The sequence below is a fragment of the Mustela erminea genome, chromosome 10 (assembly GCF_009829155.1).
Source record: "Mustela erminea isolate mMusErm1 chromosome 10, mMusErm1.Pri, whole genome shotgun sequence".
NCBI classification, from domain to species: Eukaryota; Metazoa; Chordata; class Mammalia; order Carnivora; family Mustelidae; genus Mustela; species Mustela erminea.
Window position 1 is genome coordinate 12,311,398 of NC_045623.1, and position 15,830 is coordinate 12,327,227.

The 15,830-nt window shown below is 38.8% G+C and overlaps 1 protein-coding gene across 3 annotated transcripts in view; it reads left to right on the plus strand.

Annotated features, from left to right (window-relative positions):
• PTPN22 (protein tyrosine phosphatase non-receptor type 22) overlaps positions 1-15,830 on the plus strand; it is a 57,575-nt gene that overhangs the window by 11,311 nt on the left and 30,434 nt on the right. For 2 of the 3 annotated variants that reach the window (XM_032360945.1, XM_032360944.1), the window contains exons 2-11: positions 3,519-3,627; positions 3,746-3,822; positions 3,980-4,075; positions 4,490-4,528; positions 6,478-6,549; positions 6,670-6,729; positions 7,334-7,476; positions 8,011-8,077; positions 8,929-9,006; positions 11,677-11,763. In XM_032360945.1, coding sequence (XP_032216836.1) covers positions 3,519-3,627; positions 3,746-3,822; positions 3,980-4,075; positions 4,490-4,528; positions 6,478-6,549; positions 6,670-6,729; positions 7,334-7,476; positions 8,011-8,077; positions 8,929-9,006; positions 11,677-11,763 — 828 coding nt within the window. The remainder of the gene's footprint in view (positions 1-3,518; positions 3,628-3,745; positions 3,823-3,979; positions 4,076-4,489; positions 4,529-6,477; positions 6,550-6,669; positions 6,730-7,333; positions 7,477-8,010; positions 8,078-8,928; positions 9,007-11,676; positions 11,764-15,830) is intronic. The other variant, XM_032360946.1, reaches the window with a different exon arrangement.

Genomic DNA, 15,830 nt, shown 5'->3' on the forward strand with positions numbered 1-15,830 from the left:
GGCTATCTGTCCCATTTGTCATCCTCAGTTGGAAAATGCTTACATTCCTATACTCTGAGGTGGTATAATAATTTAGCGATTATGTATTATTTGGAAAGTGTCCATTTAATTAAATTCTAGATATTTGGAATTCTTGGTGTTAAGAACTCCCAGCTAACAAACATCTCATGACCCCAGCTTTTCATCAAGTTACCCAGAGCTGATCTTGAAATCTAATGATGGATTGGTATGATTTATTGGAGAAAATTTCTATTTTCTACGACATTTTTAAATCTCTCTGTCATCATACCTTGGTTTTAGGCTCTCCCTTCCTCACCCATTTTTTTTTTTAAGATTTTATTTATTTATTTGACAGAGGGAGAGAGACAGCAAGAGAGGGAACACAAGCAGGGGGAGTGGGTGAGGGAGAAGCAGGCCTCCTGCTGAGTGGAAGCCCAATGCGGGGCTCAATCCCAGAACCCTGGGATCATGACCCAAACTGAAGGCAGATGTTTAATGCCCCACCCATGTGTTTTAAATGATGTAATTATAAATGTCCTTAAGTAAATTCCTACAGTTCGACACACATCCTAATTATGTGAAAACACTGTATGAAGTATAGCAACTAAGCAACAATAGGTAACACCCCCCCTTTTTTATTTTTTCTTGTTGCCAGTTGCTCAAAGAAAGTTCTTTCTCTATTTCCTTATTTCTCTTTATCATTTTACCCCCTGGAACAAAATAGATCATAAACTTTGCTAAGAAATGCAAAAGAGTACCAGATATACATTTATGAGAAAGAAAAGGAAAGTGGTTATCTTAAAGTAATGATACTACATATAACAGGTAATAACATCAATTTGTATAATCTTTTTTTTTTTCTTTTTAGAGAGAGAAAGGGTGGTTGCACATGCAGAGCAAAGAGGAACAGAAGGGGAGGGAGAGAGAAAATTTTAAGAAGGCTCCCCACAGAACCCGACACGGGGCTTGATCTCATGACTCTGAGATCATAACCAGAGCCGAAATCAGGAGTTGAATGCTTAACTGACTGAGTTGCCCAGGTGCCCTTCAATTTGTATAATCTTAAAAGAAACTAGAAGTCAATCTTTTTTTTTTTAAGAAAATATTTCTTGTTTTCTTAGATAATCTTAAATACATTTTTTTCTAATATTCTTAAATATATTTTTCTGGTTAAGTGTGCACATAGACTGAAAGCAAGCCTGTTAAATTGGCTAAACAAGGATATGTGTAGACAGTGAGATCATTGCAGGGAAATGCATGTAATCAGAGAGGTAGGATCCCTTAGAACCACAGCCTAGGTCCAGGTTAGGAATTTTTGGTACCTGGGGCACCTGGCTGGCTCAGTCAGGGCAACATGCAACTCTTGGTCTTGGGGTTGTGAGTTTGAGCCCCACACTGGGAGTAGAGTTTACTCAAAAATTTAAACATAATCTTTAAAAATTTCATAAAAAGATTTTTAGGTACCTGAAGTCATTTGCTTATTCCTATTTCCTGCATTTATCTATTCCTGCATTTATTAAACATTTATGGGGCACATATTGTGTCTCCTGGGAAGTCAGTCTTAAGACACCTTACAATGGTAGGGCGGTGGGGAATATGGGAAAATTTGCTTGGGGTCCAACTGGGGAGAATCTCAAGTACTTGGCTAAACAGTCTGGGCTCTTTCCCAGTAGCAAGGGGGATTCATTGAAGTTGTCTTGGGCATGAGAGAGATAAGGAAAGCAATTTTTTTAAAGATTAATTTGGCATGATTGTCCCTTAATGACTTTTAATGAGGAAAGAGAAAAGTGTGAAGGTGAGTTAAGAAGCAACTGGGCTGGTTCAAGTTTTAAGGTAGAGGGTCTGAACGAATGGACCTGTGGTAGACACAGGAAGGAAGGTCGACACAAGATACTGCATGGGAAGAATCAGTTGACCTTGCTGACCCAGTTAGAGGTGGGAATTGTCAGGAGTGGGGGACTCCAAGTGACTCTCGGTTTCCAGTCTGTAGTTGCCCGGGATAAAAATAATACCAGTGTCACTGACAGTGGGAACGATGCTCATTTTTAGTTTGAAGTGTGTGGAGTCTGAGACTCTAATAAGATGCAGAAGGGGAAAGGTCTAGGACATGGCCAGGAATTTAGGACTAGAACTTGGTAATCGAATCTCTGTATAGAAATTTGAGAGTTCTCCCATTGGGGTTGGAACTATAATGGATTTGAATCAGGTACATGAATTTTAAACCCTCCCATTGGCAGGCCTTCTCCAAGAGGATGTGGTGTCCCCGAGTGAGAAGGTAGAGAAGAAGGAGGACAACCAAGATCAAGTAGACTAGTAAGGGCCACGGGAGGAGGAGATTTCAAAAAGGAAGTTAAAAGAAATGAACACGGAGTAAATCCTGAGGAATTGGACCTATAGGAAGTAGTTAATGCTCTTCACGTGATTGAGGCACCATTAAATAGTGGGTAGATACTGAAAATTATTTTCCATAGTTCAGTTCAACAAATATGTGTCAGCTATCACAGATGTTTCCCCCTTTTCTTTCTCAGATTGAGTAAGGCTTCACAAAGGTCAGTTCTATTAAAATCGGTTTCTTTCTTTCTTTTTTTTTTTTTTTAAAGATTTTACTTATTTATTTGACAGACAGAGATCACAAGTAGGCAGAGAGGCAGGCAGAGAGAGAGAGAGGGGGAAGCAGGCTCCCTGATGAGCAGAGAGCCTGATGCGGGCCTCGATCCTAGGGCCCTGGGATCATGACCTGAGCCGGAGGCAGAGGCTTTAACCCACTGAGCCACCCAGGTGCCCCTAAAATTGGTTTCTTTAAATGATAAGGGAGTTCAACAACATCTAGGACCTGGTTGTTTCCTAAGGAGCTAAAGAGGGACAATGATTTTCTCTGACATGAAATTCTGGTCTATAGTAGAATATTGGAAAATGGGAATAGTTTCATGGAGTTACTTCACCATCTTGAGAAATCTTGTTGAACCATATTATGCCAGTCCCAGCCTGGTCCAGATCACATTCTACCAACAGAATTTGATACCATTTAAACATTGCTTGGTTGAGGGGTAGGCTTGCCATTTAGGTCATATATATATATATATATATGAAGACTGCTTTCAGGACTGAAATCTTTGAAATTTTGCTAGATATAGAGATATTTTATTTGGCTTAAGTTCCATTTCTACTTAAAATAGTCCTGTGGTAGCTGTAAAGAAGGTAAGCTTCTAGTGGCTGATGTTTGTGTGGAACATATAGTTTGTTTTCAAAAAGACATTGGCTTTTAAAATATTTGCTAGTTTCACCTCTAGGTTTTAGTTATTTGTGGCTCAGCTGCTGTAAGTGTGATCTTTTCACTTCTCCAAATTGAAGTCTGCTGGCCTTATGCTCTGGGGCTCTGTCCTGAACTGGAGGTACTTCTAGAAGAGGTTACCAGTTGCAAAAGTGGACTGTTTGGGCAGAAGAGAAGGAAAGCTGTCTAGAGATAGCTTCTTCCCTCTGTGCCCTAGGAGGATTTAACTTTTGGAATTTTATTACAGAAGCTGAAAAGACAATCCACCAAGTACAAGGCAGACAAAACCTATCCCACCACTGTGGCTGAGATGCCCACGAATATCAAGAAAAACAGATATAAAGATATCTTGCCCTGTAAGTTTTGTTTCTCCCTATAAAAATCATCTGCTGTTCACAATGCTAGATCCTGACTTACAGTAAGCCCTCTGATTAAGCCCTTTTAGTTATCCTGGCTCTGTCTTTTGCATTATAGATGATCACAGCCGAGTAGAGCTGTCCCTGATAACCTCGGATGAAGATTCCGACTACATCAATGCCAACTTCATTAAGGTACACCCTGCATTCATAGTTCTCTAGTACCTAAACAAGGGGTTGAGGTACTAGACCATATTTCTCTAGGTACCTAAAAAAAAGGTGGAGAGGATACTAGACAAGAAGAAGAAGATACTATTTGTAGTCATCCTATATAATTTCTGTTCCCCTTTAGGGAGTTTATGGACCCAAGGGTTATATTGCCACCCAGGGACCCTTGTCTACAACTCTCCTGGACTTCTGGAGGATGGTCTGGGAATACAGCATCCTGGTAAGGACAGAGTTGCTTCTGTTACTCTCTTCCGTAGTTGTTAGAGATGGAGGGGGGTAGGGTGCTAGGATATGGGACTGAGGTTTCCTCTGCATTAGAATCGGTGCCTTTTGGGGCCAAGTCGCTAGAATTTCAGGGTTCAGGCACATTTTTGTTAAAATCACAATGTCACCTGTATTCAAGGAAATGAAAGTTCATATCTTGACAGGTTCATTTGTTAATAAGAATTTACTGATTTGAATAGGAAAAGGGGAAGTAAGGACAGAAGGAAGGGCAGGAGTGACATTTTATCATTTACCAAGATTTCTTTTGGGGGGTTAAAAAACAAAACAGGAAAAAAACGATCATCCTGGAACCCATGTGTTAACTGCTCTTTCTAACCACATCAATGCTCTATCAATTTCATCCCCCCAGGTCATCGTTATGGCATGCATGGAGTTTGAGATGGGGAAGGTGAGTCGCTTTCTGGTGGACCTAAAGATAAAGGAAAGAGAAGGGGGAAAGTTGGTCGCGGAACTTTCCTTAATTGTGCCTACTTAAAAATTATCCTCATCTTATTAACTGTCAGTTTGAGAACACCAAGTGACTCCCTTTTCATACCTAAGAACTCCTTTTGTCCACTTTCCCAGTAGACTCTATTTTAAAATAAAGATAAGATATGCTTTTTTAAAAGATTTTATTTATTTATTTGACAGAGAGAGAGAGAGATCAGAAGTAGGCAGAGAGGTGGCGGGGGGGGGGCGGGGGACAGGCTCCCCACTGAGCAGAGAGCCTGATACAGGGCTCGATCCCAGGACCCTGACATCATGACCTGAGCTGAAGGCAGAGGCTTAACCCACTGAGCCACCCAGGCACCCCAAGATAAGATGTGCTTTTAAAGTAACCATTTTCCTACTTTTATTAATAAATCAGGCAACTTTAACTGGCAGTCAGCCCTTCTAACCCCATGTTGTCTAACATGACACCCACTGGCCACATGTGACTATCGAGCCCTTGAAACATGGCTAGTTTCAGGGAACTCAATTTTATTTCCTTTTATTTTAGTGAGTTTAAGTTTAAAAACTCGGTTTTCCAATTCAGTGTCTGGAACAACTTGGGTATATGAATCTTTTTCTACCATACACTTGATGAGCTCTATATGGAAATAAAATGTTTCCGATGGTAATTTAAGATATTGATATGTGCTGTCAATATAAAATACACACTGGGTTTGAAGACCGAGACAAAAGTCAAATATTGAATATCTATTTTCTATTGATTACATTTTTTTAATATACTGGCTAAGATGGATTATTAAAATTAATCTTTTTTTTTTCAATTTTGAATGTGGCTATTAGAAAACTTAAAACTGCCTGGGTAGCTCATATTATGTTTCTACTGAATAGCACTTCTTACCTCCTGTTGATATTCATAATTCCAGTTAAAACCAAGCTTTCGGGGGTGCCTGCGTGGCTCAGTTGGTTAACCATCTGCCGTTGGCTCAGGTCACCATCTCAGGGTTCTGGAATCAAGCCCTTGCAGAGTTCAGTTGGGCTCCCTGCTTACTGGGGAGTCTGCTTGTGCCTCTCCCTCTGCCTCTCCCCATTTCCTCCTGTACCCTCTCTCAAATAAATAAAATCTTTAACAAAAAAAAAGAAGCTTTCCCTTGGCTTTACAGCTTTGCTTTAGTAGACATGATCTCTGTTAATCCTTTGAAATACAGTAGTCCCCCTTATTCATGTGGGATATACTCAAGACGCCTGGAGTGGATGCCTGGCATGAGGATAATTCCAAACTCTATATGCACTATGTTTTTTTCTATGCATACATGCCTATGGTAAAGTTTAATTTGTGAATAGGCACAGAAGGAGTTAACAACAACAATACTAAAATAGAACAATTATAACAATATGGTATGTTAGGTGAATGTGATCTCTTTCTTCCTCAAAATATGTTATTGTACTGTACGCACTCTTCTCATGATGATGATGTAAGATGATCAGATGTCTACATGAGGAGATGAAGTGAGGGGAATGACCTACGTGTTGCCACATAGGGTTAGGCTACTACTGATCTTCCAACAATACATCCTGAACTATAGGTAACTGAAAGACCATGGTTGACCATGGGTAACTAAAACCATGGAAAATAAAGCTGTGAGTAAGGTGGGACTACTATACTGAAAAGGTCAGATCCCTATTTCTACTTCTTCAGACTTCTAGGAAGTCTGAAATTGATATATCCTTTAGTGTTTTTCCCATCCTTGAAGATTCCAGACCATGACGTTGGGGATGGTCCTAACCTAAGTTAAAGGACACAAAGCTGAATTTGTGAATTTGCTTCTGAATGAGGAAGTGGATTTTGTTACCCAGAAGAGACTAGAATATCTGGAGGGAGTCATGACATTTTGCTTTGTGCAACAGAAAAAGTGTGAGCGCTACTGGACTGAGCCAGGAGAGCTACCGCGGCAAGTTGGCCCTTTCTCCATATCCTGTGTGAGTATGATTCCTGTTTCCATTATGGCTGAGCAGATGCTCCATCCAGAGTCTACTTTATAGAGACTAGTTTTTGAACATTAGTCTTTGAAATAACTAATATTTGAATTTACTTCTTAGGAAGCTGAAAATAGAAAATCCAATTACATAATCAGGACTCTAAAAGCCAAGTTCAATAGTGTAAGTATAGACCTTGAGTGGTAACCTCAAGAGCTCACGGTGGCAAATACATATGTATGTGACTCGGGCTGGCCACAAGACAGCAGGAGTGGTGGGGCCCTTGAGGTTCTTGATAAATCTTCATTTGCAAAAGAGACCTTTGATGTAATCCCTACTCCCCAATCTATTACACACCACGGCATGCTTATAAAATGATAATATTTGTAGGACGAATAGAGGCTATGTGGTGAATAGAGGCTGGGAACCACCTTGAGAGCTCATGTTGCCCAGTCTCTCTATGGCAAAGGGGTTTACTATAGCAGCATGACTGTGACCCCCTTGAACTGGTGAAGCACACCAGTTGGGAAGCTCTGGTTTGGACTATCTTAATATCTACCTCCTCTTGTGAGTGGGGCGGATAGAGAGAGACCAATAGTCAGTTACCTGAAATCACTTTTAATTGTTCTCAGAAGGCGCGTGGCCCTAGAGCCTGTAGAGAAGAAAGCAGCATAAATCGCCAACAGGACAGAGATGCTACTTAGGAAGTCAGAATAATCTTGTGGTAGAATGAAGTGGGGTCCTGACGCTGAGCTCTCTTTTTATTCTGGCTACTTCTTTTTTATAGGAAACTCGAACTATCTACCAGTTTCATTACAAGAATTGGCCAGACCATGATGTGCCTTCATCCATAGACCCTATTCTTGAGCTCATCTGGGATGTACGTTCTTACCAAGAGGATGTCAGTGTTCCCATATGCATTCACTGCAGGTAAGATGCTGGTCTATGAATCTTCCACCCCAAACAAACCAAATGTCACAGTGTGACCAGGACTCCTGCTATACCTGAAGGAAGACAGACTCTGTTGGAATTCAAGGTGGTACAAGCATGTAGGATGTAGGCTCCTGATCCTACTCTCATTTTTTCCAGTTGATGAGAAAGGAACAGAGCTTAGAAATGAAAGTGATTGAAAGGGCAAGGTCCATAGCAAAACCAAATCATAATAAATTCAACCAAATCACAATAAATTCAAATCAATTTAATTAATTAAAGTAATACTTTCTGACAAGTTACTTGGGAACAGTGCAGATCTAGAGACTCTTGTTGAGAAGTCACCGAAGATCTGTCCTGAGGTTCATGTGGGCATATGGCAACTGACAAACATGCTCTGGGAAAAGGGGGGTGCTTTGGAACATTTCATTGCCTCTAGGTTTCTTCTTCCCCAATCTGCTGGTGACATTTCCCAGCTACTGTCAATGACCCACCCTCTGCAACTGTATGTGCTCCTGTGATCTTTCATTTCAGTGCCGGCTGTGGAAGGACTGGTGTTATCTGTGCTATTGATTACACCTGGATGTTGCTAAAAGATGGGGTGAGTTTCTCTCCGCAGGCACTTCCCGTCTACTTAACTTGCTACTTTCAGACCTAGGAATTGTTTGGTTCTTCCAAACATCTATCTCCATGACTCATATTTTCTAGAATATTCACTGTGGACCCACTTTGTCAGATGCTTAAATTAGGCCCTAGGTTGGTGGTTCTCAAAGTTGGTTCCCAGGTAAGCAGCATTGGCATCACCTGAGAACTTGTTAGAAATGCAAAACCTTGGGCGGGGCCTTGGATGGATTGAAGCAGAAACTATGGGGCGGGGTACCAGCAAGCTCTCCTGGTGCTTCTAAGGCATGCTGTAGTTTGAGAATCACTGCCCTAAATTCCCTTCCTTTATCCAAACTACTTTAGTAGATGGGCTCTATCTATCACAAATTTTGTGTTTCAATCTCTAAGTCATTTTTAAAAGTCTAATAGAAGTGGGAACTTTGAAACACAGGCTTGAAATCTATCTGCCAATTTCTTTTATTCCATAAAATTCTCATGCTTCCTCATCTGAACCTTCTCCCTCAGTATATTATTAACTTCAGACATTTGATGACCCCATGCGAAATCATGCCCGAGAGTTTCTTCAATCTTTTCTGGGGAAAATACCAGGCTCTAAATCATGACGCAGGTGATGAGAAACCTCATTCATTTTAAAAACGCATTCTTTTTTTTGATATTATCTTCTGTTAGGAGAGCAGATATCATGGGAGTGATAAGACCAGTCTTGTCAATAATAGTAATGATTTATTAAATATTAAATAATATTAAATATTAAATAAATAAAATAATAATTTATTAACAAAGCAGAGGAACAAAGGAGTAAGATCTTTTTTCCCTTTTATTTGATAGATACTTCCAGAGAACTTCAGTGTTTTTAGTTTGATCCAGGAAATGCGAACACAAAGACCTTCATTTGTTCAAACTCAGGTATGCAACTACGGTGAATGGATCATAACATGTGCCTCAGTCTTGCTATATCTCTCTGTTCAATAGTAAGGCAACCCAAAACAGCTGACTACCTAGCTATACTACCAATTTCCTCTTAGGAGCACTAGCCCATTTGCATTTCCTCAAACTCTGAATAGATCATTTTTTTCCCTGTATCCCTTGCCTTGGGTTAAATTCCTCTCATTCCTTGTGTTTTACTGTCTATGCAGAAAATATTAAGAAACTATTGTAATATTTTTTATAAAGGATGTTGAAAAATTTCACAAGCTGTTTGATTTATTAGAAAGAAGGAGTTAGGTCAGGTTAACTTGAAGTTTTGTAACAGTAATTCACTTCTGAAACTGTAGAAAAATCAGAGATTTGTTATTTCTTTTTTAAAAACGATTTATTTATTTATTTATTTATTTATTTATTTGACAGACAGAGATCACAAGTAGGCAGAGAGGCAGGCAAAGAGAGAGGGGGAGGCAGGCTCCCTGCTGAGCAGAGAACCCGAATGGGGTTTGATCCCAGGACCCTGGAATCATGACCTGAGCTGAAGGCAGAGGCTTTAACCTACTCAGCCACCCAGGCGCCCCAGAGATTTGTTATTTCTGCTTCAGGAAGTGGTAACAGAATCCTGAGAGTGCAGTCAGTCTGTATACTCATTTTTTGACTTGAAGAAAATTAAAAATAAAAACAACCATACTCCTGTCACCTAGAGATAGCCACAATTACTATTGTTTTGTAGTCTCTCCTGATCCTTATTGTATGCATATTTTAAAAACCATGATTATAACCATACTATAATAAGGTTACATATCTATCACAACATTTTCATCTACCCCAAAGTGCCCACCCTCGTTCACTGTTAGGAATGCTCTTCTCCTGCTTTGTTCTCTCCTCTCCCGCTGAAGTTCCACCTTCTAGATGAAACACTTCAGGACAGAACTCTCACTCTCTACAATATTAATTTCACCCAGATTTCTACACCAGTAATTTTACACACATTTCTAAAAACAATGGTCTCCAACTTTAAGATGGAGTTTAGCTTTCACCCATTCATTCATTCACCAAGCATTTGTTGATAGAAGTAACAGACATTTTTACATAATTTGTTGGAACTACCTTCTACTGCTTAAGTGGTAAGACCCTGAAGTGTTAAAAGCACACACAAATGAACTTGCACATAGACTTGGAGGTAAAATAACTGACGGTGGCAGTTTAGATATTTTCATCTGACATTTGTGAATTGAGGGGAAAAAATGAAGAGCTATTGTAATATAAGCCTTCTGTTTGGCCCACGTAGGTTTTCCACTAATAGCTAGTGGAAAAAAAATTTTTTTTTCATGTGTCGACTGTAGGTGTTTTCTATATTCAACCTGAAGGAAAAAGTTTCTGTGAAGTAAGAGCGTTGGCTGGATTAGTTTCACCAGACTTAAAAGCAGGTTGATCCATATAAATGTCTAAAGACCCCAGGAAGTATGCAACCTAGTTGTCTAATATTACACTGTAGTATGAATCAGTCAATAAAACCCTACTTCATTTCAGAGAAAGTCCATTTCCGGCCTCCTCGTAAAGGTCGGAAGACAGAGGAAACGATTTCTGGTTAGCTTTCATATGTTAATCAACATTATCAACAACTAGCTGAACAAATCCCTTACCAGTAGTCACTGCTTTTTCTGACACCACTCTCACCAGGAAATAGCACTGTAACCAGCTGATCACTTCCTGTCTGACTTTCCTTTTCTTAAAAAAATGGGAGAATGTACCAACAGATGTGTGGGGTGATGCAGATTCTGTATGGTTCTCCTGCTAAAATTATAATTGGCAAAAGTTGTGCTTTATTTGTATTGTGTGAAGTGCCAGGGAAACCCCATTGAGGCTCTTTCAGATGAAAAGTAGCTCCAAAATCAAGTGTGCTAGAGGAGGTCACATGGCAGAACCCCACTCCCACCTGCACGGACACTAAGTATGGCGGTGTCATTTCTCAACAGTGAAATCCTTTCACAGGCACAAATTTCCAGACTGTCTTGGATGATCTACTTATTTTTGGTGTCTTTGCTAGGAGAGCATGTCAGCAGCTTGATCTAGTTATATTAAACTAAGAGTCAGAAGACCCAGGTTCGAATCCAAGTCTGGAAATCATGGCTGAACAACCTTGTACGAAGTGTAAACAGGGATAATAGCCTACCTGCGTTAGAGATAAATTGTCAGGGTCAAGTGAAGAATATAACTGAAGCTCTGTATCTACCCATTGACCACAATCTACCTCCCTTTTCCCAGAAAAGATGAAGGTGCCTGACCAAAAATGCATCCAGAATCAAATAAAACGTTTAAAATGTGAGCCAGGAAAACGAAATTGGAGGGATGATGGTGCGGGGGAAGATAAGTGAGAAAGTGGGGTCGGAACATAAAACATGACGGAAGGCCCTTATATATTTAAAGGTAGAAGATCAAATATTTAGCTATTTCTAGTAGGCTGCAAGTGCTTTGCAATCCAAAATGGGCTTTGCAAACGTAAGGGCATTACAATGAAACTATGGTTGATGATCTTTTCAGGTCTGCTGTACTAGGGTTTGACTGATGTTCACACTCCTGAACTCTGGTTCTGTGGTTCACCAAGTTTCTTGTTTGTTTTCATTTATTTCGGTTTGTGATGCTCTTCAGGAACAGTATGAGCTGGTCTACAAGGCTGTATTAGAACTATTTAAGAGACAGATGGAAGTTATTAGGGATCAACACTCGGGAACAGAGGTAAACATTAAACTTGACATTTTGTCTTTTTTTTTTTTCATGTTTTATTTTGGTCACGGGGTCACAGATCAATTATAGGACCAATGATTTATTGCCAAAACTGAATTGGAGTGTCAGGGGCACATGGGGTTATACTGCAAATCTCCTGTGGAGAAGGACTGATTAATTGAAGTACTTCAACTCAGAAAATGAATCTTTTGGTTAACCTATTGTATACTATTTTCAGCTAAATTTAGAAACAATAGGAGTGAGTGACAGGGCAAGTGTCTATTCTGTTCCCAGGTCTAATAGCTATGTGGTGAGTTAAAAGTGAGAGTGATAGTTACAAAGTGAAATCATAGTTGAAAACTGATATAATTTTTCAGGTTTCTTTAGCCTCGTTTTGATTGCATATGTCTCATCAAATTTTGGGAATATTTTAGAATATGCAGAGGGATTTTTAGCTGAGGGTCTTCGGTATAAAAATGATTATGATTTAACCAAATTCCAGTTAAGAAATATTGAGTATTCTTGGATATGCTATTTTGATCGCATCACAAAAATTGATAATCAAATACTAACTGTGAAGTCACAAAGTATTGGGTTCTGAACAAACTTTAAGAAAATAAGATTACTGATTTACCTTTGAAGGGTGTGTTTTGTAACATATTCTTATTAATTTAATTTTTGATATCACATTTTGGATTCTTAATCTGAAAATATTCACTGAGGACCTTCTACCCAGTGTTAGGATACTAGGTAGTATACTAATACTAATATTTCCTAGTATTAGGAATATAAAATAATATAAGACATGATTCTGATCATAACTCTTGTCAGTCAAATGTTGAATCATAGGGAAGGAAAGCCAGAAAAACTGTTGAGGTTTGAAATGGACTAAGCAATCCTTATCAGTGTCGGCTTCAAGGGAAAACAATATGGTAGAAGGACATGGAAATAAGAGTATAATTTTGTCAGAAATTGTTATTTATATCCTATTTATATATGTTTTATTAGCCAGTAATCCCATACCAAGGTTAAATGATAAAGGTGATTATGGACAACCAAATTTTAATGGGGAAGATTCTCATGTTTCACTACCAAGTGTGCTGCTGACTTGATTGGAGATATTTGTTTGTTTGTTTACATCTCTAAATCCCCACCATCTATTTTACCTCTTCCTCCACCTACCTCCCTCTGGCAACCACCAGTTTATTCTCTATTGTTAAGAGTCTTTTTTTTTGTGGGGTGTCTGGGTAGTTCAGTCAGTTATGTGTCCAACTCTTGATCTTAGCTCAGGTCTTGATCTCAAGGTTGTGAGTTCAAGCCCCATGTTGGGCTTCATGCCTGGAGCCTACTTAAAAAAAAAAAAAAGAGTCTTTTGTTTGTTAATTTTGCTTTTCAGATTCCCCAAATGAGTGGGAGCATTTGGTATTTACCTTCCCTTATTTGACTTATTTCACTTAGCATATTACCCTCTAGGTCCATCCATGTTGTCACAAAATGGCAAGATTTCACTCGTTTTTCTGACTCAGTAATATTCCATTATATAAATATACCATCTTTATCCATCTAGGGATGGACACTTGAGCTGCTTCCGTAGTTTGGTTATTGTAAATAATGCTACAATAAACATAGGGGTGCATATGTCTCTTGAAACTAGTGTTTTTGTATTTTTTGGGTAAATACACAGTAGTGTGATTACTGGATCAAATGGTAGTCTTATTTTTAATTTTTGAAGGAACCTCCGTACTGTTTTCCATAGTGACTGCACCAATTTACATTCTCACCAACAGTGCACGAGGGTTCCTTTTTCTTTACTTCCTCTAACACTTGTTTCTTGTACTTTTTATTTTAGCCATTCCAACAGGTGTAGAGTGATATCTCATTGTGGTTTTGATTTGCATTTCCCTGATGACTAGTGATGTTGAGTATCTTTTCATGTGCCTGTAGGCCATCTGCCTGTCTTCTTTAGAAAAATATTTATTCATGCCCTCTGCCCATTTTTTAATAAGTTTTTTTTTGTTTTGAGTTATACAAGTTCTTTATATATTTTGGATATTAACTCCTTATGGATATATCATTTACAAACATCTTCTTCCATTCATTAGGTTGTCTTTTTGTTTTCTTAATTATTTCCTTTGTTGTGCAGAAGTTTTTATTTTGATATAGTCTCCATAGTTTATTTTTGCTTTTGTTTCCTTTGCCTGAGGAGACATATCCATAAATATGTTGCTAAGGCCAATGTCCAAGAGATCACTATAAGAAATTACCTATGTTTTCTTTTAGGAGTTTGACAGTTTTAGGTCTCACATTTAGATCTTTAACCCATTTTGAGTTTATTTTTATGTACAGTATAAGAGAGTGGTCAAGTTTAATTCTTTTGCATGTAGCTGTCCAGTTTTCTCAACACCATTTACTGAAAACACTGTCATTTCCACATTGTATATACTTTTTTAAAGATTATTTATTTATTTATTTGAGAGACAGAGTGAGAGAGAGTGAGAGAGAGGGCACAAGCAAGGGGAGAGGCAGAGAGAGAAGCAGACTCTCTGCTGAGCAGGGAGCCCAACTGCTCAGCAGTTAAATCCCAGGATGCCAAGATCATGACCTGAGCCAAAGGCAGCACTCAAAAACTAAGTCACCTAAGGGCCCCATCCCATTGTATATTCTCACCCCTTTGTCATGGATTAATTGATCATATAAATGTCGGTCTCTTTCTGGTCTCTTTATCTGTTCATTGATCTATGTGTCTATTTTTGTGTCAGTGCCATACTGTTTTGATGACTTTAGCTTTGAAATATAGCTTGAAATCTGGGATCTAGCTTTGTTTTCTTTCTCAAGATTGGACTTTGAGGGGCACCTGGGTGGCTCACTTGTTAGGTGTCTGCCTTCAGCTCAGGTCATGATCCCAGGGTCCTGGGATCAAGCCCCGCATCAGGCTCCCTGCTCAGTGGGAAGCCTGCTTCTTCCTCTCCCACTCCCCCTGCTTGTGTTTCCTCTCTCGCTCACTGTATCTCTCTCTGTCAAATTAAAAAAAAAAAAAAGATTGGACTTTGACTCTTTGAGGTCTTTTGTAGTTCTATACAAATTTTAGGTTTATTTGTTCTAGCTCTGTGAAAAATGCTCTTGGTATTTTAACATGGATTGCATTGAATCTGTAAATTGCTTTGGATTGTATGAACATTTTAAGAATATTAGTTCTTCTAATTCATGAGCATGGTATATCTTTCCATTCATTGTGTCATCTTCAATTTCTTTAATCAATGTCTTTCACCTTTTTGGTTAAATTTATTCCTAGGTATCTTATTCATTTTGGTGCAATTATAAATTGGACTATTGTTTTTCAATTGTTTAAAGAGAGTATTCATTGATTTCTATTTTATTAGGAAAATTTTAGAGAAAGAATGTTGAATTATGTCAGTTGCATATTTTGCATTAAAGGAGTGATCACCTGGATTTCTCCTTTGATGTATTAATATAGTCACACCATTGGATTTGTTAATGTCAAACTGTCCCTGTATTTTAGAATTAACCCTTCTTGAACAAAAAATATTCTTTTGATATGTCACTGGAGTATGTGCACTGATATTTTATTTAGGTTTCAGGAAATGTCAATACTCAAATTTAGTCCAGTAGCAGTGTCATGGCTCCTGCAGGGTTGTTTGGAGTGGGCCCTTAGTAAGTAAATGGGAACACAAGAACACAGTTCAAACTCTCACAGAAAGAATTGGTTACAGTTAAATAAAGAGGACTTCTGTTTCTGGAAAAGATCAAGTAGACACACTTTTCCGTGTGTGTGTGTGTGTGTGTGTGTGTGTGTGTGTGTGTGTGTGTTTTTCTGGTTGAACTAAGTCCATCCAGAAACTATATATATAATTGGCATTATATTAAAAAAACAACTATAAGAAGGCTCTGAGAGATAGAAAGAAGACAGGCCAGTGAGGGACCTTGAGACCCAAGGAAAGACATGACGCTAAGTTCCATTTTTCTTTTGACTCATATATCCCAGACTTGAAACTGAAGAAGTCAACAACCTGGAAATGCCAGTGATACAGACAAAAATGCCCCAACAAAAGCCTGCTCTG